At 49.2% G+C, this 21,360-nt stretch overlaps 7 protein-coding genes across 7 annotated transcripts; 2 read left to right on the forward strand and 5 right to left on the reverse strand.

The window, feature by feature from the left end:
- Nucleotides 1-16: 16 nt before the first annotated feature.
- On the reverse strand, nt 17-367 carry N7520_005448 (uncharacterized protein; the record flags this gene model as incomplete). The annotated part of the gene is made up of 2 exons (XM_057139382.1): nt 17-186; nt 241-367. The coding sequence occupies 2 exons, from the start codon at nt 365-367 to the stop codon at nt 17-19; spliced, it is 297 nt and encodes a 98-aa protein (XP_056997589.1).
- A 2,785-nt stretch (nt 368-3,152) lies between these two features.
- N7520_005449 (uncharacterized protein) lies at nt 3,153-4,367 on the forward strand (the record flags this gene model as incomplete). Its single annotated transcript, XM_057139383.1, has 8 exons — nt 3,153-3,334; nt 3,386-3,475; nt 3,524-3,624; nt 3,674-3,727; nt 3,781-3,849; nt 3,904-4,079; nt 4,131-4,267; nt 4,319-4,367. The coding sequence occupies 8 exons, from the start codon at nt 3,153-3,155 to the stop codon at nt 4,365-4,367; spliced, it is 858 nt and encodes a 285-aa protein (XP_056997590.1).
- Nucleotides 4,368-5,424: 1,057 nt separating this feature from the next.
- Nucleotides 5,425-5,898, reverse strand: N7520_005450 (uncharacterized protein; the record flags this gene model as incomplete). The annotated part of the gene is made up of 1 exon (XM_057139384.1): nt 5,425-5,898. The coding sequence occupies one exon, from the start codon at nt 5,896-5,898 to the stop codon at nt 5,425-5,427; it is 474 nt and encodes a 157-aa protein (XP_056997591.1).
- Nucleotides 5,899-6,003: 105 nt separating this feature from the next.
- Nucleotides 6,004-7,356, reverse strand: N7520_005451 (uncharacterized protein; the record flags this gene model as incomplete). The annotated part of the gene is made up of 1 exon (XM_057139385.1): nt 6,004-7,356. One exon carries the CDS (start codon nt 7,354-7,356, stop codon nt 6,004-6,006), a length of 1,353 nt encoding a protein of 450 aa, XP_056997592.1.
- Nucleotides 7,357-8,371: 1,015 nt separating this feature from the next.
- N7520_005452 (uncharacterized protein) lies at nt 8,372-9,750 on the reverse strand (the record flags this gene model as incomplete). Its single annotated transcript, XM_057139386.1, has 2 exons — nt 8,372-9,313; nt 9,373-9,750. 2 exons carry the CDS (start codon nt 9,748-9,750, stop codon nt 8,372-8,374), a joined length of 1,320 nt encoding a protein of 439 aa, XP_056997593.1.
- Nucleotides 9,751-10,344: 594 nt separating this feature from the next.
- N7520_005453 (kinesin-3 motor protein uncA) lies at nt 10,345-15,291 on the reverse strand (the record flags this gene model as incomplete). Its single annotated transcript, XM_057139387.1, has 2 exons — nt 10,345-15,161; nt 15,228-15,291. 2 exons carry the CDS (start codon nt 15,289-15,291, stop codon nt 10,345-10,347), a joined length of 4,881 nt encoding a protein of 1,626 aa, XP_056997594.1.
- A 4,587-nt stretch (nt 15,292-19,878) lies between these two features.
- On the forward strand, nt 19,879-20,958 carry hapB (CCAAT-binding transcription factor subunit HAPB; the record flags this gene model as incomplete). Its single annotated transcript, XM_057139388.1, has 1 exon — nt 19,879-20,958. The coding sequence occupies one exon, from the start codon at nt 19,879-19,881 to the stop codon at nt 20,956-20,958; it is 1,080 nt and encodes a 359-aa protein (XP_056997595.1).
- Between the last annotated feature and the right edge of the window lie 402 nt (nt 20,959-21,360).

Below are 21,360 nucleotides of genomic sequence, written 5' to 3' on the forward strand. Positions count from 1 at the left end.
CTCCAAAGCACTCTTCTTAGAACCCAATTCCCACACCGTTGCTACGCCGTTGAGCGCTGCAGTATTGTCTCGTAGCAACCCAATCCGCACGTTCCCTTTCCTCTCGCTTCAGGCGTCGCTTCTCCGGTTCGTTTTCGTCTAGGGAGTAAAAGCTCCAGCTGTGTTGTTTCTGAGGGGCATCTTTGACTACTTTAAGTTAGAATACCTATGTTCGAAAGCAAAAAGTCAGGGATACCTAACTAGTAGCCTTGGGTGTGTTATCGACGCCTGTATTGTCACTTGGCTCTGACTGGACAGACTTGGTCAAATCAACCGAGCCGCGCCTTTGGTTGTATTGTTTGAAGAAATCAGAAGTCCTGCGGAACATGATTGAGATTAGGGAAGAGTTCTTCAATGTTCGATGATTTATAGAAGAAAATATTTGATATTAATGGGCGAGTAGGAGGCAAAATTTCGCTAGTTATATATGCAAATCTGATCATCATATGAGAACGCTGTTATTATGCCAGGAAATACCACAGGGTTAGAATAAGCTACTACAAAAACTTTGTATCAAAGCATCCTAAGTGGGGACATTCGTCATCCAAGGTAATTAACCGCCCTCCTGGCTTGTCAGGAATGCATCACGCAATGACTGAGACTGGGAATGTGGTACTCTTTGTGTCAATTCTGATTCTATTATCTTCTGTTATCAACGGAATCCTCAGGTCAACACAATTATGGTAAATCTAAAGTCGGGATTTACCAAAAGATACACATCGGAGAATTGGTAAGTCTCTATGAAACATTTGAATTATCTCATTTTCGCATTTTTGAACAATAAATGTTACTTGGTTAGAGACATAACTGAGTGAGGTTGTGAATTCCTCCGCTCAATGCTGTGAGTCCGGAGATATTGGAGTCTAAAGTGTACATCTAACTTGAGTCATGACCAATAGCATTCCTAATTGCGCAATCATAGATGTCAAGTCTGCCACTTGTTCCAAACTTGAAACCACTGAGCTTCATTTGACCCTTGGCTGGAGATCAGAATGTGAGGCCAAGGTTGACTTACGATGCCCGTCACTTGATCAGGGTACGTTGATAAACCATTTAATTTGTCCCGAAAGAAAGCTCCCTAATTCCAGCCAAGCCGCAACTGAGCTCGACTTCTCCAAAGCATTGAACTCTAGTCCTCTTCCTGGACAGCGAGCTAGGCGGATGTTCCTCAAATTCCAACACAAAATTTTTCAACCCAGCTACGTACCGTGTCATATCTTCGATCAGCGCGGGGCAAGCAAATTTACCCCCATCGCCGTGTTCAATGAGAACACCAGCCAGAGCCTAGTCCCCAATATCCAAGTTCTGGGCAAACACCTCTTAATATCGAAATGGCACCTTGTTTTCGGCGGGTCGTGGGGATCAACCCTGGTACCACTCTATGCACAAGCTTACCCCCATATGGTGGGATCACTGACCCGCCAGAAAGTGTGAGCTTCGGTTCTCTCGAGACACTTTTGGTGCTGCGCAGAATATTTCCCGAGGCGTATGAGATCTTTGTCAACTGTCTTCCCGAGAAGACCGGTCGAGGCCGAATGAAGGGTATTATCGGTTGCTTGTCTCGGAGGATTGTGCTACTGGGGTTGATACAGCAAGTTAGTGAAATCGCTGGGATCTTGTTATTGGTACTTAAAGGTCCGGCCTGGATGCTTTTACTAACCTTGAAGATGAGGGCTGGGTTTTGTCGCATGCCAGACTCGAGGCGCGTTATGTTTTGAACATCCGCTTCTTGGCTAAGCAGATTTTTTAAGGGCGAGACTTTGGCGAAGATTAAGCGTACTAGTAGTTAGCAGTGGTTGTATCCTAATGCAATGGAATTTGGCTGACAATTTTGCTCCAGTGACTATCATCCAAGGTCGCTATGGCATTATTTGCTGGCCGAATACAGCTTGGGAGTTGCACAAAGGTTTGCCAGGCTCTCGTCTGTCTTGAACTCCAGATGCCGGTCATGCTGCTACTGTGAGTTCTTTTTTCTGTTTTGTTATACTGTACTTATCTCGTTCTAGGAACCTGGCACCCGGGCTAAGTTGGTCGAGGTGTGTGATGAGAATGCGGAGGTGCAGGTTCCTCATTTGTGACCCTCTGAAAATATGCCTCTGATTGGATAAATCTGGCTTCTATACTTTTTCTCCGATTTACCTATGCTATAATTTCATTTAGTCATGCTCTTCCTCTTCTTCCTCTTCTTCTTCTTCTTCTTCTTCTTCTTCTTCTTCTTCTTCTTCTTCTCCTTCTCCTTCATGCCAAACCAGTTTTCGGTGCCTACTTCTCTGGGTCTGGGTCTGGATCAAGGAAGTCCCTAAATCACCCTGATATCACGCCCCTGTGGAGTGAATCTTTGGTCGCGGAAACCAGTTCCGCTTTTTGTCGTCACATTCAGTAGTGTATCAACCCCCTGGGCTGGCCAATCAATGCATAATGCGAGATTAAGGTTAAAAGAAATTGAAACGAATGGTGGACACACGGGCTAGGACTACGGTCCTGACAATAGTAACACAAAACACACACACAAACAACGATGGAGTGCAATTCTTCAGTTCATGGATGGGTGAGCAGAGAGATAACCTGGCGTATGCACATCCGAAATCAATTCCGCTCTTGATTCTGTCACCAACTTTAAGAGCCACATACTCTCAATAATTGACAATCATTGGCAGGATCAGACGATCAGAGGATCCGACTGACGTTCAATTCGGGTTCCGCTTGTTCGGCATATTTATCGGCATCTTTAAGCTTTCGGGAATCCTTGGATAGATGGTGGCGACTCAGTATCAACAATTCATCTCCAGCGTAGTACCCAAACTTTGTTTCTTGCCCAGAGTGCGGGGATCGTCGAAAACCATGGAAACGTTTCCCGATATCTTCTTCCGGTGCCACTTTAACCTTTTTGCTCCAGCCACAATTCCACTTCCGATCGGATGCGGAGACTCGAAACCTGGGGAAGCTCTCCAGGTATGCTATAGCTATCAAGCGGGACTCAAAATCGGTAATTGGCAGTTTAGAGCTGTCTGCTGGTCCGACTTAAATACCCTTTGCTATCCTCCAGATCTCTGTTCGGCAAAGGTCCACCATTTCAGGATATCTTTTACCCACAACCTAGAATAGAAGTCAAAATGGGTGACGAAATTATGCGTGGAACCTCCAAGGTTCCTCATAGTGAAGGGGGGATGCCTGCCTTGACGCAGGTCCCTACCTCGATCACTCTGTCTGCTGAACAGTTTGAAAGGCTCTACTTGAGTCCTATGATGCATCGCCAGCCAAAGCTGGCCAAGAATTTGGGAAATCCCACACCATTGTATGATATGAATCCCAACTCCTGATGACCCCTTGCTAACTATGACTCCAGAGGTATCGGAGCTTTTGTACTCACAGCGACACCAATGGCATGTTGCTTGATGGGGTGGAGAGGTGCAGGTGGAGGTGGTGCTGCTTTCACGTAAGAACTACCCTGGCTCTAGACTGCTCTTCGACTGACATGTTATAGTGGAGTCTTGATCTTACTGGGTGGACTCTTACTGGTCCTTTCCAGCATCCTTGAATTTATCCTTGGAAACACTTTCTCGTCGGTCGTGTTTGGGCATTTGGGTGAGTCGCTATCGGAGAATCGGAATACAACAGAATTGACTTTTCTTAGGTGGCTTCTGCTTGGCTTTTGGTGCTACTATGACTCCAGCATTCAACTCTGCAGGTACGTATCATGCAATCTCAGAGATGACCTTGTGGGTACTAACTTTATATAAGCCCCCTATTCTCCAGATGGAACCAATACATTGGCAGGTCTTCATGGCCCAGGCTTCGTGGACACATTCGGTATGTTTCGATTAGGGCTGCGGGTTCAATCAGAAGACTAACCTAATTGAATAGCATTTTTCTTTGTATTCATGGCACTGCTGATGCTTATCTACGCTGTCTGCGCCACTCGTACCAACATTGTGTTTGTTCTGATTTTTACATCCCTGATCTTCGTGTTCTCTCTCTTGGCGGGTGCGTACTGGAAATTGGGTCTCAAGGATGAGGTGGTCGGCAACAGGTTGACTGTGGTATGTTTGAACTATTTCTGTCGCTGGTCAATGTTTTCTAACACCGTTTAGGGTGCTGGTGCCGCTCTATTCGTGGCTACTATGCTAGGATTCTACTTGCTGGCAGCCCAGCTGCTCGACTCTGTTGGTTTCCCCTTTTGCTTACCTATTGGAGATTTGAGTGGAATTTGGAATCGCACAAGTCAGCGGTAAGTTCTGAATGACCTCAGTACATGTTCCATTTGCTGATGAAATGTTAGCAACTTCTCGGATCCCGAGCTGGCGACCGATCCCAATGGCAAGTTCTAGGCTCCATTGGTGGCTGGACCGTCTAATCTCACTTGTTCTGCAAGTGATAGGGGGTAACAGAGGTATATTAATTATGATATTCTATGTGGGATGGGCAAATTGCCATTCGTTGATTAATTTGATGCTTAAGCAAATGAAGCTTCCTTATTATGCACAATCTCTGCTCTCCGAAAGCCTATATTACATTTTAAAGCGTTTGAAACAATCAATTATTGGATAACATTTCAAGACTCGATTGGCTCCAGGATACTGAGTAGAATCCAAATAGAGAAGGGATCATGTAGTCGATTTGTCTCGCAAGCCATCGAGTTTCAAAATTATTTTTCGATTCCTCGAGCTTTTACCACCTTGAACATTTATTCTTGGTAGACTTTTCTTATTCACAACATGGGGCAAATTGAAGCGAGCGCAAGTGGCTGTCAGCCAAGCCCATCCCCACCAAAGCCGAACGGAGCGAACGGGCGAAACATAATGAGGGGCTTAGAGTTATCGTCAGCCATCTCTGCAGAATTCATGTTTTCTCTGTCAATCCAGCCGAGCTATGGTAGACTGTCGTTCTGTACTCTCATTGGTGCCCGCTCTGGGCGCTACTGGGAACACTTGCATTTGACGGGACAAGATATTCGGGGCGAGCTGCCAGGTACACTGACCTCGACTCCACTACGCGGCCTTGCCGTACGGAGACATAGATTCAGCCACTTGGCAACCTCTTCAGCTGATTATGCTAGTCACAACGTGATGATTGGATTCTATCATGTCGGATCGAGCTGCCCGTCAGCAATCGACTTTTCTTCGGCCTCGCCGTTCTTATGGACTAGCTGTGATCATGACTCCAGTATAGCCATAGCCGGATGTGTATGAGGCATGAAGGCATTGCAAGCGATGAAGGACAGACTCGAAAAATTTATAAGGATGGCTGATTCCCCTCGAATACCAGATTCCAAGCCTTCGACTTCAATCCGATCATCTTGTACACATACGACTGTCTTTTGCCTTTATCGTTTTTCACTTTCTAACAAAAATATCTTAACTTTCAACTGCTCTTCGGTTCACTTCATCAAATACCGCCAAAATGGTTGTCGCTGTTGAGGCTCCTGCTCAGCTTACCTTGACGGAAAAGGGCTCTAATGAAACCAATGACACCAATGGTACCAACGGTACCAATGGAAATGGCATCATGAAGACTACTTTTGTGCCCTGGCCAAAAAAGCCCACGGTGACTCGAATCCCTCCACCCAAACTCGTCGAACCCGATACCATCGCTGCTCTGGCCGAGAGATTCAACCTGGACAACTTCATCAACCAGCATGAGGTCCATCAGCGAGAGCTTACGACCATTGAGGATATCGATACCACTATGATCCGCGATAAGGATTTCTTCCGCCAGATGACACACATCGACGTCAAGCACAACCACGCCGCCCACTGGGGTCAGGTCATCAAGGCTCGTGAGAGTATCGCTACTCATCTTCACATTGCCCACGCCGAAAGTGATCACCTGCTCGAGTCCCTGACCGAGGTTATCGATCATCTGGATAAATCAGAGCATGCCAAGGCTGTCGCCATTGCCAAGTTCAAGGCCGCTGAGAGGCGCCGCACAGAGATCGAGAAACAGTTGGAGATTGCCAATTGTCAGCTAGGCCAGGCCCGCTTCAGAATGGTCGAGTTGGCCCAGGAGCGTGATGCGAAAGAAGCCCGGGCTGAGGTTGCGGAGAAAGTCTTGCTTATCCGTGATAAGCAGATTGAGACTTTCCGTATTGAAATCAAGAAGCTCAAGGAGTGGGCTGTCAAGCTTACTGCCCAGCGTGCTGATGCTATTGAGGCTTGCCGAAGGGCCCGAGAGGCTGAACGGATTGCTTGTGCAGAAGCTGAGAGCGCCCGGGAGCGGGCTAATGAGCTGGAGGTGGAGAAAACAAGGCTGGAGAAGCTCAACATCGACCTCGAAAAGAAGTATACGGAGATTTCCATGGAAAAGTCTGACCTCGAACGCAAGCTTTTGGTTCAGACTACGCTGCTTCATGAGGCTGAGGATGGAATTGTCGAACTGACTTCGATGAACGGCGACCTGCAGGGACAAGTGAAAATTCTGAACTCTGAGCTGATCAGGGCTGAAGAGGATAAGGATATCCTGAACGGTATCAATGCCACTCTTGAGACCAGGTGTGATAGGGCAATTGAAGACCGCAGCAAGGCCGAAAGTGCGCGTGATACAGCTATTCGAAATGAAATGGAGAGCAAGCGCCAGTATGCCAATCTCCACATTTTGTGGGAGGATGCAAAATCTGCTCTTGAGTTCAAGGAGTCTGAGATCGAGGACATCAAGCTCGAAAGAAACCATGCTCGCGAGAGAGCTTTCAACGCTTGCCACTTCGTTCAGGAGAGCCTTGAGTGGGGACAGTCGCTCAACCTCATCAATCACCAGCTTCTGAGAGAGTGGAAGGTCATGAAAGAGGAGAAGATCTGTGCTCTTCGCGAAAAGCTCGAGTGTGAGAAAGAGAAATTCCACCTCGAGGGCCACAAGGGTTATGACCATAAGATTATCCTTGAGCTGGAGACCAAGCTGCGCATGGAGAGTGAATGTGCGCAGAAACTCGAGAAGGAATGTGAATTCAAAGACAATGAGCTCAAGGAAACGAAGGAGAAGATGCAGTCTGAGCTCAATCGCAAGATTGACGAACTTGCCAACGCCCAGATTGACGCGTTCAAATGGGACAAGGAGAGATCTGAGCTTACCAAGTCTCTCAGCATGGCCGAGGCTAAGAATGTTGAGCTTAAGACCCAGCATGAGACTGAAGAGACTATCCTGAGGAAAGAGATGGAGAAACTCGAGCTCCGCATCAAGGAGAGCGAGGCTGCTCACGCCGCCCATGAGCTGGCCGTCAAGCAAGAAGCCGAGAAAATGGCGGCTGAAAAGGCGGCGCTCGAGGCCAAACTTAGGAGGGCAGAGGAAGCCATCCTGTCTCGTGAATACGAACACCTCTGCATCCATGATATCTTCTATGATAACAAGCGACTTGAGGACCACGAAGACCTAGATGATTCAATCCGGAAGAAGATCTACGATGGCATTGCAGCGCTCTGGGGCACCGAGAAAAAATTCCAGTTGGATGAGTTCTTCCCGGACACACACAAGAAGAAGCCGGTCCAGGTCATCTGTCGTTTCAATAAGGGTGATAAGCCGGTCCGCGTGTTCGACAATTCCGAGGGATACTTCAAATTCCCCAGCCGTAAGTAGATACTGAGAACTGAGTTAAGGGATCTGGACATTCTTTTCGCCAAGTTGAGCCTTGGTGTTGTTTCTTTTGTTCATTCCTGTCTTCTTCTACTTCTCTTATGTCTTTCTAATGTTCCTTTCGGTGATGTTTTATTCTTGAGTAATAATCATATTTTCTTGACTTGCGATCGCATCTTCTTCGAATAACTATGGAGGTTTAGTGTAAGACTATCAAAGTGGGATATTCACATATCAAACGTTAATTCCTCGAAGATCATTGAGTCTGTCTCGATGAGATTTCTTAGGGATTTCTGATTCTTTAATACTCGTAAATAGATATACCTAAATTACCAGAGGATATCTCTCGCCTTATCGGTAGGGTTTCAGCTTTAGGGATCTGTTCAGAAACGTTCTTCCCTGATCCATCTCCAAGATCATGCACTTGCAGTCCACCCCGAATCGTAACTATGACGGCGACATTTGGATGAGAGAGTCATATGATTCAAATGTCGGGATAAGGTAGCTGGAAGCCTGGGACTGCAAAATTCCGAAGCATGTCAAACTCATGGAAAGGTTTTGATAATGTCCTCCAGCATTTGTTCAATAGAGTGCATCAGTGGAATAAACATCTGAGTGGGGTGAGAGCCAATCTGTATATATTTGCAATTCAGTCACTTCATAAACAAAGCGTCAACATAAACTGAAAGATGTACAAAAAATAATCTCGTTCAAGGTATCATAAACGCCATTTCCAGCCATCCAACGCAAACGCTAAAATAAATCACGAGCATCAATGCATGAGCAACCAGGTCTCAAAAGGAACGCCACGAGGTGATTTCTTCCCATCACGATCTGTAGAGAACAAGACAGGCTCAAAGTCTGAAACCGAAGCATACTGGCGGACTAAATGCCGCCAGTAACACGACTCCGCAGCGGGAGTCAAATAGCGATCCCGGAATGTCCTCACTGCATTATCAGCGATCCGCTCCGCCACCTGTGGATTATCAATGAGGTAATCAATCTTGGTGGATAAATCTTCAAAGTGCTGGTCAACCTCTATATAATTTGCGTCTGGACCCGATGAAACAAGTGCGCCGTGGTGCGCTTCGCGCCAGACAAGAGGATGCGAGATCATCACCGAGCGACAGTTGAGGAGGTACTTGCCTCGGCCAGAGAAGCTCCTGCCCTCGGTATGCGCGACAAACATATAGCGGCAGTGGTCCTCTATCGGTAGGAGGTTGTATCGGATGTCATTCTCGTCGTCCCAATCGATTACACGGACACTGGCCCAGCTCCGGCTCAGAGCGGTTTTGAGTAGCTTGCTGCGGATGACCGGGTTTGTGGCAAGGCTGCCGCGCCAAACGAGTTGCTTTTTCTTGTCTTGAAAGGCTAGTCCTGGGACAACAGTACCATCTGGGAATGTTTCACCATCGTCAATTGCGGCAATGCGCCGTCGGACTTCGTGATACGGTCCAATTTGTACTTCGGGCCAGGCCCAGTATCCGAAGTCGGGCATGAGCCACACTGAGTCCTCGCCATCGCGCTTGGAGTATGCCCAAATTGGACCGGGGCCGGATGAGTCTTCGGCGAAATCTTCTGTTGTGAAGATGAATTCGATGCTAGGGAGGAGACGACGGTCCGGGTATGCCTTTAGCGCACGATGCAGTGAGTTCAATGTGGAGCGAGCCCGAGTGCCTGTAACAGGCATGGCAGCATAATCGACAATGTATAGCTGTAATTCAGGCTTATGTGAATTTAGAGACTTGGAAAACGAACGCGGCTTTAACTCACCTCTCCCTGGTCAATGATCCCCCGCACCATGCCGTCCTCCACATTCCGGGAATCAAGCTCCTTGTAGGAAATATGGTTCTCCTGCTTCAATGAAGCAGACTTGTCGATCTCGACGAAAAGCTTCGGGAATGCAATACGACACTGCTCGTCTGAAAGACCATGGTTCTGTCCGTCACGCCCGACAACAAACTCCCAGGAACCATTGCCAAGAGCTGATGATTCAATTGGATGGCAGCGTTGAATCGGCCCAGAAGTCTTCAGAAAATATCGACTGGAGTCTCCAGATGGACGCAACTGAAAAATAAGGAATGTGAGGATGACAAGGGATACCGTAGCACCGGTGGCTAAGAAGCGGAAAGAAGGCCTTTGCGCGAGCATCCTGCCCAGATGGATGTTGGTTATTCGGGAATGAAGATATCCACAAGGCTACACCAACCCCATAAGCAATGATTGTACCAGTTTAAATCAGTTTAAATCACTTGCACTTGAACTTCAGTCGCGAGTGATTCAATCAACTGGACCGTAAGAGATGACGAGATGTCAACGACGATAGTTGCCGTGACAACCAATTGTCCCAATGTTTCACTTCAAGAACCAGTTAATACAAAACCTTCGACTAATGAAATCAAAAGGAACTTTTGTTACCAGAAAATACTAGTGGTAAACATTTTACAGGTTAATCTGGGAATGCATGAGATTATACCTAGGTAAAAAGCCGAGATAATAATCTAATAATCAATGAGCACCATCAAATCTATCATGGCCCCAACGATATCGCACTATGTACAAGGGAGAAGCGCGCCACGGCCAGTTGATATATTCAAGGGGGGTATCTCAACAACAAGTCATAACAGGGGGGAACATATATAAAATGAACTAGAATGGTAGACTCCAGGCCTAAGATCACCAAAGACATGAAGCACAACTCGAAGCCGCCAAACGCAAAGGGTAAAGGGCAAAAGAACAAAAAAATCATCGCTCGTCGCCACTTGCAACTGCACTGCCACCGTTGCTGCTGAAGTAGCTTTCGTCGATCTTCAGAATCCATTCAACTTTCTGGGCCTCGGTGCGGGTCGCGAAGAGGTATGTGTTCTGCGTTCCGTACACGGCAAAGATATTCGGGCGTCCTTTGGCGGATAATGAGCGATCGTTACCGGCGCCAGATCCATCGAGAAGGCGGGCAAAATCCGGTGCATGATCGACGCGGGAATTACGCAGGTTGATGGCGTTGATTTCATCTCCACCGGGAACCGAATAAATGTGAAGATACGGCCGGCGAAGCTCCACGAATCGGCGAACCCAAACACTGTTTGTGTCGTCGGGGGTCAGGACATGTCCTGATTTCAAGACCTCTGGGTTCTTGGGTAAGGCCTGGATAGTAGCCACGAAGCGAGGCTTCAATGACATCTTGTCTGACATGGCATTCGACCTATGCTGTGCGCCATCAGTGGGAGGTTCGGTATTGCTGCCAACCAGGATAGTCTCGGTGGGATCTTTCTTGGTCGGCCAGAGATCAAGGTATTTCCGAAGAAGTTTGGTTTTGCGCTCGTTGAGGTCTTGATTCCTCATAGGCGTGGATCTACCACTGCCACGAGCGGATGAAGGCATTAGGCTACCCGCACTGAGGGCTCCCCGGGCAGCCTGTAATTCGGCTACACGGTATCGATGTTTGCGAGCCGCGATATAATCTCGAACCAGCGACACTTTTCGGGCAGCCCACGTTGTCAACAGCTCTTCACCCTTGACGTAGTCGTTTTGAGTGTTCATTCGCCACAGGTCGGCGGCTCGTTTAGCGGAGATTGGTCGAATAACCAACGAATACATGCGAGTAGTCGAGTGCACAACGCGAGTAGTACTCCACAGCTGTTTAAACATAGACTGTTGGCGGACATAGGTCCGTCCGAGGATTTGAACCGTCTGATCGACCTCGAACACCACGGGGTCCTGGAGACGGGACGATATAAGATCCCAGCGCACCGTGACCTGGACTCGATATTTGTCTGCGGTGACTCGGTCGAGCAGTAGGGAGCCGTGCAGACTCGAGTCCCACTGTCCCACGATCGTCACATTGGAGGTTCCATCGGCGTTGTCCTTCACCATGGGTTCTTGAAGGAACTTGAGAGGAACGTCCGGGGTCTGGAGATCCTGGTCAGGGATCTTACCCCATGGGTCCAGAAGACGCACAGAACCCACACGAGCATTGCTGATGTCATCCCATGGGAGACTCTCCGTGGAACTGTAAGTGAGATTGATGGAGACACGACGCTGCAGACCCTGGTGAAGCTGGTAGGTGCCTGCATCAAGATTGTTGCTCTGAACAACCTCCACCGGCAAGTATTCACCAGTCTCCGCAAGCTCGAGGATCTGGACTCTAGCAAACACGTCGTGCCTTTCTTCCGAGTAGAATTCCGACTCTGCAATTCGAGGGGCGGTTCGCTTTTGGGGTACAACGTCCGCGGAATCACGCATATCGTCCCAGCTCAAGAGCTTGTCCAGATGCATTGAAGTCACACGAGCGTAAACACAGACCTTCAGGGTCGCCGTTCGCGGGCTTGAAAGCGGCAGACTCATGCTATGCACACTTTCAAACCGCACTGGACTCTCTTCAAAGCCACTAATCATCTGTGTCGTTGTAGCACCTCCTTCCTCGGAGATTCCAGGAACGAAGAGCTGTGCATGAACATCTGTCCCCTCCCACTCAGCGAACCCAACCATGTCCCGCATAACCACATTAAATTTCAATGTGGACGATGGGGCCTCTGCGGAGGATGGTTCCAAAGACAGTCGGATGATCCCAACAACGCTTTGGGTATAAGGTGACGTGATCTCAATGGAGAAATCTTGCACGCGGGTCTCGAAGACGGCTGTCAGGGGAATATCTGTGTCGCCGATGAGGGAGAACTGTGGGGAACACGGGTCTGAGAACGGGTTCTCGAGTTTGAAGTGCTGGATATAATCGGGTCGATCAATGTACTGGTGTAATTGGCGCATGGATTGCACGCGGCGTTGAAGTTTCTCGATCGACCACAAGTGAATGACGCACTGCTTGTAATCAATCACCCGGATGCCAACACATGGTTTCTTGGCCTCTTCTAGCGCGATATCGTCGTCGCCAGAGATTCCATTCAATACAAGGTCGTAGGATGAAACCATGTTATGGCCATGATCCACAATGGCAAATTGAAAGACCACATTCTTGTCCATGATCTGGCTCATGATCTGAGCTTCCTTGATAAGAGATGCATGCTGGAGGATTTTCTCGGCCATGCGGACATAATTGCGCTGAGACCAGTGGCGGAAAACGGATTGGGCGATTGCGATTTCCCGTTCATCAAGTTTGGCGAAACCGTTCTCGTAAATTTGAGGAATAGGCTTACCCATGTCTCGCATCTGGGACTCAAATTCCTCCTTTTGCACTCTCAGCTGCTCCTCATAGTCTTCTTTGGCGAATTTGAGGGCGTCCTCCATACGCTGCTTCTCGGTGCGAGTTTCGGTGGGATCCTGATTGGAAGAAGCTTCGGCGGTCTTTAGCTTGTCCTGGAACTCATCCTTTTGTCGATCTAATTGGCGCTGCATATCTTGACGGACTGAGTTGAGAGATACCCCACTGTTTGGTCCGTCGTCATCGCCATTCTGACGGGGAGTTCCAGGCATCGTGATAGCAGTGTCGAGAGAGAAGTTGTCGATAGTGCCATTAGACATGTACTTGTCACGTACAGGAAAGGAGCTGAGAGAGTCAGAGTCTTCCTCGTTCTCAGGTAAGCCACGACGCTCTGCGCGGGCCTTCTGCACACCTTCAAGTAATGCATCTAGTTCGTCGTCTGGCAGATGTGAGATATGATCTGGTCCAAGCATGGCACCGACCGCCTCTCTTCGAGCAAGGAACCAATCTGATTCTCGTCCGCGCTGAGACGGCATCGGAGAATCTGCCCTACTCGAGTCTCCATCGACTTCGGACCCAGTCTTGCTCATATTGCGATCGTGTGTTTTGTTGGGCGCGGGCGACCCAAGTTGGCTGGTTGTCACAGAATGCCGTAGTAAACTCTGTTCCACTCGTTCAGCACGAGCCTCTTGTGGGTGATTGAAACGGAAGATGTGGAAATCACCGAGAATGATGCGGAATCCACTCTTGAGGCGTTTGGGCTTGTCGACCCGCATACCATTGACCATCACTGCGGCACCTTCGGTGGGGACGATGGTGACAACATTGTCCACGTTTTCAAAAGTACAGTGTTTGGAAAGGATTTTGGACCCGTTCAATCGAATTTCGACATTGTTCCCTTGGTCCATATGCCCCACGGTCGTTGTCCCTGGTTTGATGTTGTAGACCAAACATTCTGCCAGCAGGGGATCGTCACTTAGGTTGACCAAATGAGGCATCTTCTTGGGTGTACTAAGTCCAATGAAACCTTTTTCAATGTTGATACCAAGTTCTTCCAAGGCAGCCTCGCGCTCCTTGTGAATTTCTTCTGTTTTCTGCAATTTCTCCTCCCACGTCTGGTTGAGGTCCTTGTATAACTTCTCACTTTGATTGAGCTGCTCCACAATCTCGGCCTTGCTGACTTTCTTCACGGACCCGTCGCTTTGGTGAATGGAGACCATTTGTTTCTCCAGCGGTGTGTCAGGAGGATATGATTCTTCAGCTGGCAATCCACCGGCGGGTCCAGCACCCGCACCACCTCCGAGCTTCGAACGCAGCTGTGCTAGTTCCTCTTTGAGTTCGCGGATCATACGAGCGTTCGGATCTTCGTTCACTACTGCGTGATTCTTGATTCTCTTCGCCGAATCAGCATATCGTAGAGTACCGAGTGTTTCTTCAAAGTTAATATCTGCAGGTGAGATAGCTGCGATCATAGAAGTCATTGAATTACCACCCAGTGAATCTTTCAGAAGCCAAGTGAGAATAGAGTCACGGTATGGAACCATCGAGGCGTTCTTTTTTTTCCCAGCAGACACATCGGCCAGGGCTGCAATGACACGACCCAGAGTGGATAGAGAACGGTTGATCTCTGCACCTTCCTTCAATCGAGCACCAGTCGCTCCGGTGGAATTTGCTCTCTCCGAACCTGCCAAATCAACCAAACTGATCTTTGACACCTTCTCCGTATCCATCGAGGTCTCGGAGTCATGACGTTTCTGCGTGAGTGTTAAAGTGAAGACGGCGTGGGATCGACTGGATGTTTCGTTCATGTTTGTCGCAGCCACCGTTCGTGCTTTGTTTCCCTCATCCATCAAATTTTCAATCTCATCGAAGGAGCGCACCACTAACTTGGCCAGATCCTCCACATATGGACCCGTTGATGGATGCTCGCGGACCTTCAGGTTACCCTTGTTGGACGGGTTGAGCAAATCGCGCACTCGTTCGTTGTAAATTTCTAGGTATGAGACCTCCACGGTACAGTTGAGAAGTTTGTCCTGTTGAATCTGGGCAATCCGCTCAAACATGTCCTGGCAAATGCGAGGGATGACACCATATTCCTTTCCATATCCCATCATCGAGTATGACTTTCCAGAACCGGTCTGACCATAGGCAAAGATACAATTGTTATATCCGCCGAAGGCATTATCCAGCAGCGGTGTACCCAGGTCATCGAAGAGATTATCCTGTCCAGCGTAGTTAGGGGAGTTTTTGTCGAAAGACCAGTACGATCGATCAAACGCGAAGGTCTTGGGTCCTTCACCACCACCCTTGCCACCTTTTCGCGATTTATCCTCCATGCCCGGCGGCTGGCTGATCACCGTCTGGGCGCCTTTCATTGACACAATACATTTTGCACCACGCTCGATTTCTGCAGATTGGGTATGCTCGTCAGCCTCATTGGGTCTCGGTGACTTTTTCTAGATCCCTCACTCACCTCGGCTGTTAAAAGGTCGCACCCGAACCACCACCTTAATGTTGCCTCCACCGCCTGGACCCATCTCGGTCACTCTACCCCATAAACTGGGGATGCGTCAGGGATCGACTGCTCGGGGGAGGTTTGTGTTTTTGGAAGGGTGACACAAGCGGTGACGGGAGATGCAGCAATGCGCCAACTCCCCGAGGAGCGCGGGTTAGGGAGATTTCACAAGGTTTCCTCCTTGAAATTGTTTTGATGGTCGTCTCGGTTCTTGCGTCTGGGTCAGAGTTGCAGGGAGGTCGGGAATAGTCGATGTCAACAAAGACGTCATGTACCGAATATTGAGCGTGTGCTGTTGAGTGTGGGGTGGGTCACCGGGGTGCTACAAATGGGTAGTTAGAAAGAGCTGGGTCGATCGACTCAAGAGCCGCGACTTCAATGGCGCAGACTCGAGACAGTGAACGGTATTGACGATTATTGTTTAACTCGACTTGTCCATGTAGAAAAGCCACCTGCTCCGGAGCGGGACCCCTTGCTGAGGTAAGCGGTCACTAGCCTGGAACAAAACGCCAAGTCAATATTGCAGTAATGATAATCAAGTTTCAATGTTCGGTCTATGCATCGAGGCATGTAGTCAGAGCATTTTTCCTGCACGAATTCCGGATAACGAGGTGAATGGTCCGTAAAAATTGCATGGACATCAGCATCTGGTTCGACATAGCGCGCTGACAGGAACCACCGACAAGAATCGACTGAACGTTGTAGGTAGTCTTGAATTTGAACGCCAACTTCGCGCGTCACGCGGAGCAAATCCAGCAGATCATTCCAAAGTTGTCTCGCTTGCCCACGCTGTCGTTGGTACCTTTTGGACCGACACCGGCGAAAACAAAAGCTGATGGTAATGCGTGCGGGCTATTAGATTAGATCATGACTTGCTGCGTATGCTCCATGTGTATCGCAACATTGGGGAAATTTGTTGTCGTTCATGTAAGCTGTGGTGGGTTTGCTTGATACTCGGTTCAGATCTTGGTTCAAGGTTTCATTGAGCCCTGCCTGTTGCGTGGTAGAGCAAGAAACGAGGGGCTAGAGTCTAGGTGCCCATGTACGACATCTGCAACATTTGAACACATGAATGTTCCAAAAACAAAGAGTTTGAATTACATGATGTATATGTACTAGTATGTACCTCTGATTTTCGGGTATACAGCAGAAATATTTGTTGGAAATGGATATGGTACTGGATCAGTGTTGTACAGTATAATCGCTCCAAATATATATTCCAACTTGAAGGTTGCGAACCTGAAGGTGCCGATCGCACGGTATTCAAACCGACACGTCTAGATGAACAGAATCCGAGCTGTGATAGAATATTCAAACTACTGCAATAAGACATATCAAAGTGAATCAAGTCAAATCAAATCCAGAGCTTGAAGATATCAATTTGCTCGATTCATTTTATAGGGACTCGATCTTCTGTGGTCCAGTCCGAACACACGTGGGGTCCGCAGGGGATCGGACCCGTAAAATTAAAAAGCAATGAATGGTCACCCACGTATAAAGTTGACGGTTAACACGTGGGCCATCATCAAATGATCCATGCATGGTATCTATAGAGTATTCCTACAGATTTGTATTTACTTGGGTGGGGGATGTAAGTCTCACTATGTAAGACGCCTAGAATAAAGGTTCATGGATACTAATGTACGCGCCGGCGACTTCCGTGGGCGTATCGCCCGACTCCATTGTGACGAGCGAGACCCAGGACGATGGCATGTTAGGTCATTTGTTTCATGGATCTTACTTGATTGAAATTGCCACCGTTGGACATGACGTATCTTGCGTCATACCGTTATTTCCAAGCGTTAGATTGAAGGGAGGCACGATCGCCGGACGACAGGGAATGAGTGCAAGCTCGAGAGTGCAGGTGGTTGAGATTGGAATTGTCGCCGATCACCATCTTTGCTAGGATCTCATCACGGAGCAAGCTGTATCACAGTGACGGGATAGAGAGCATGATTGCCCAAACAGGAGCGAGGGCCGAGGGAGGTCAGCACAATCACAGTAATTATGATGGACACCACTTCATTTCGGCCCCGGGATTAGGTCAGAATCAGTAATTACCATGGCTGAACACAACATTACTTTCACCGCTTTATGAGTTGCACATGACTCTCTCGTGACTTCCGGGATGGCCGGATTCCATGTTACTAAGACAGTACCAAAGTTACAAGAGATCAACAACGATACATGACAGTATTAGACCTTACCCTAAGTTTAGCCAATAATACCACTCAAGTCCTGTAATGAAGTAGTATTGGGCCGCATTACCAGACCCATACTAGACCCGCTGGTAAATGGACCCACTGAAACACGTACTCTGATACGTCAACGGGTGAAGAGGAAGTCATCGTCGGCCAGTCAGTTAAAAGAAAAGTCAGTACTAAAATACTAAAATGCCCCATCTCGCCCCTTTTCGCCCTTTCTCTCCTCTTTCTGCCTCTTCTCGTTGGTTGCCCGTCCCCTTTCCCAAGCTTCCTCCTGCCAACCATCGCACAGAGTCGGCCACCCTTACTTCGTGTTTTCCCATATCATTCGTCCACCTTGGTCCAGTTGGTGAGCCCAATCATCTTGCTTTCCCACTTGGATTTCCCCTCAGGTGTCGAATCCTCTTGTTATCTGGGTTTATCACCGATCTTCGAAGTAAGTTGATGCATGGACTCGATGGTGCTCGTGCGCTATGATCTTTTAGTTTTCTTTTCAATGATTGAATCGTTTTGATTGCCTTGTATATCCCCTTCCTTTCTCGGATTTGTCTTGCTTTTTTAACATTTCTTACTTTTCTTACATTTCTATTTGATTTGGGATTTGGCTCACTTTTTGGGGGCTTTTTTTATGCCTTTTGGCCTCTCCCTCCATGAATCATCATCACCTTTAACCCCTACCCGTTTATGGACTTGTGGCTCTCTCACTCTATCCTGAGATCAAAACATTTGTGGAGAGATTGGGGATCCATTCGGGCTTTTTGAAGGCTTGATGGGTTTAGTTTTAGTGCCCACACAAGAACTGAACCCGCCCCCCAAAACCACCACCGCCTTTCCCTCTCGTTGGTCTCGTTGGTTCTCTTCCCCTCTTTTTGGATTCCCCCCGAGTCCCCTCTTGATCTTTTCCCCCCAATCATTGCATCCCTTGAATTATCTGAGCCCGTTTCCAAGGAGCTTTGTGCTTGTTGGTTCCCACCCCGCCTATTACGGTAATTCCCCTTCTCCAATCCCACGTTGCGTGCGCGTTTTTTTTTTAAGTCCTCGGCCCGTGCCAAAACAACGCGCTCCATCGCCTGCAAAGCGGCTACGCCGTGTTTCAGCTCGCTTTCTATTACCATTGGTTGTTTCCCCCTGTTGAATTGTCCGCGCTCACCATTCATGTATTCTTGTTGGTTCTTTACTTGTTTTGATATTGGATGTGTCACCATTCTCCCGATCGCGTCGGGATTTACATCATCGCTCGTGGCAACTCGCATCTAACATATGGCATTTAGGCTCGGTTTGATCGGAGTTCCTTTACTTGCACGCGATTCCATTCGCTCCCTGCCTAGCCTTACGATCTGCGCCTTTGCTGCAGAAACCTAACACGCGATCGACAAGGTATGTCAACTTTCCCCAGCTGCAGCAATTGCCCCCATTATTCCCGTGCCAACGCATACATCCACTCGCCCTTTGCCTTGGGCCCTAATCCATTTCTGGGTATGCAAGTCTACCATGGCCTTGGATTGCAATCCCACACCCCCCATTTGCCAACGCATCACTCTCGTTCTGGAAACTCAGATCAGAAAATGGAAAGACTAACTGGTGCAGTCTTGATTCGTGGAGCCTTCCAGCGACTGCTCTGACGTCGCCGACTACATTTCTTCATACACCCGCAAGCCCGGGTACCCTTCCTCCTCGGATCTTGCGCTGGACGTGGCCGCGCCACACTCAGCCTCGGTTTATTCAGGGAAGGCCCTTGCCTGAAATAGTCTGCGTAGCCTCAAGTGTCGGAGTGGCATTATCGTGAACAACGCATCACAGCTCAAGTCGAGGGGCGCATCACCCCCCCGGTCCGCTGCATCACAGCCCAACCACGTTACACCCGACGGTGGACATAGACCGATTTGCACAAAAGAGCCAAAACCCTCCGAGTTTCGGGATTCCCATTGACGAAAAGGTCAGAAGAATTTCCTTTTGATCTTAAACACCACATCCTGGCTAGTGGTGCCTGCAGTTAGTAGTTAAGGTAGGCGCCGAGTCCCGTGTGCTTCGATTCCCCATAGCGCTTGCCCCCACCAGTGTCCCTTAATCCAGTGACTGCTCGGTCCTGCGCTGTTACTGACGCGGATACCCGGCCTGCAGACGATTGTGCCCCGCTCCGTCGAATCACCGATCACCCACGTCAACTGCGGTGACATCTCCCCGTCCACACGCGCCGTACGTGCCATTGACCCGCGCCGTCTGCCAAACAGATTTCGCAGTTCGATTTGACAAGATCACTCATCTACGACGGCGAATCTAATCCGTCGCTGCGCCTAGCTGAGTTCCATTTGACTGGGTGGATCCCGTCATCTTAACGCCTCATATTCTCTGTCACACGGTGTGACAGCGCAGTCGCGTCGACGCTTTTTTCTCCTTTTGCAACCATGGAATATCCTCCGCAGTATCAACAGCCTCATGGCCAACATCCGCATGCCTCGTCACACATCCCTGGAGCTTACCAAGCGGGCCCACAGAACCCTGGTGCCCCGGTCGGCTCCATGGCATCCCCCACCAATGCTCAGGCACCAATGCAATCACAACACTCCGCCCACCAGACTTCCCCTATCGTTCCATCGCAACAGCATTACCAACAACAGGTACAGAATGCGCCGGGCGCCGTTCACCAACAAATGAACTTCCCCCAGGGCTACGGCGTCCCCACCGCCATGCCCCAGTCATACGGTATCTCCCCCACCCAAGCGGCCGCCATGGCCACCGCGGCCGCATCTGGCCAGTTTTACCCTCTACACCAGGATGTGACAGGACAGATGGCCCAAGGATCTCGAGGTTCACCTCGCATGGCTGGTGTACAGATGAAGCCCGATCGGAACCCGCGTTCCCCCCCGCAGATGGCAGGCCAGATGCCTCCAATGGGTGGTCAGGTCCAGATGCCTCCCAACTCCCAGTTGCCACCCCGGCGGATGAGCCACGTGGGAAGCCCTGGCGTGCAAAATGCGCAGCCTGTGATGAGCCACGTTGGCAGGCCCTCAATAGCGCCCCCAATGGGAGGCCCCCAAGCGGCAGTGCAACCGCACCAACCGTCCCCTGAGATGGTGGCCAGTAACAACCAAGAAGAGTCCCCCTTGTATGTGAATGCCAAGCAGTTCCACCGCATCTTGAAGCGTCGGGTTGCTCGACAGAAGCTGGAGGAACAATTGCGCCTGACTTCCAAGGGCCGGAAACCCTATCTCCATGAATCGCGACACAATCACGCCATGCGCAGACCCCGTGGCCCTGGTGGCCGGTTCTTGACAGCGGACGAAGTGGCTGCCATGGACAAGAAGGTTGCTGAAGGCGATCCAGACCCGCTGGCTGACCTCATGGGAAAGGAGAACGGCTCTGCGACCAAGCGCAAATCAAGTGAGGTCAACGAAGACCACGTGAATTCGAAGAAGACCAAGGTTATTGCCAGTGCCGAAGCAAGTGAGCAAGACTCTGCTGACGCATCTGATGATGATGGTTGAATGACTCGTCCACGTCACGGTACCTGAATCATGATACGTCCCGGTGACTGGTGTTTTTATACTTTTTCCTTTGTTCCTTTTCTTTTGTCGTTACGGCTTTATGGATGGACGTTTTTTGGACCTTATCTCTAGCGAGCGATGTGTACGGATCCCCCTAACCCCTTTTGACTTCTTATTCGTGCCCTTTTTATTCATGCTTGGTTTCCCCCCCCCCCCTCTTCTTTTCTTATCGTCCCCATGACGTCTGTGTATAGCTTCTTCGGGGATGATCTCAATTCTCCTCTTTCTACTTACCACATCTGAAGTATTCCATCCGATGGACATGGCTGCCATCGTACCCTGGAGGATCATGGTCACATCGCGCGGGAGTGTCCCAGACTTCAATGCCAATGAACTTCAATG

Source organism: Penicillium odoratum, assembly GCF_028828045.1.
Source record: "Penicillium odoratum strain IBT 22623 chromosome Unknown utg000004l_segment0_segment0, whole genome shotgun sequence".
NCBI classification, from domain to species: domain Eukaryota; kingdom Fungi; phylum Ascomycota; class Eurotiomycetes; order Eurotiales; family Aspergillaceae; genus Penicillium; species Penicillium odoratum.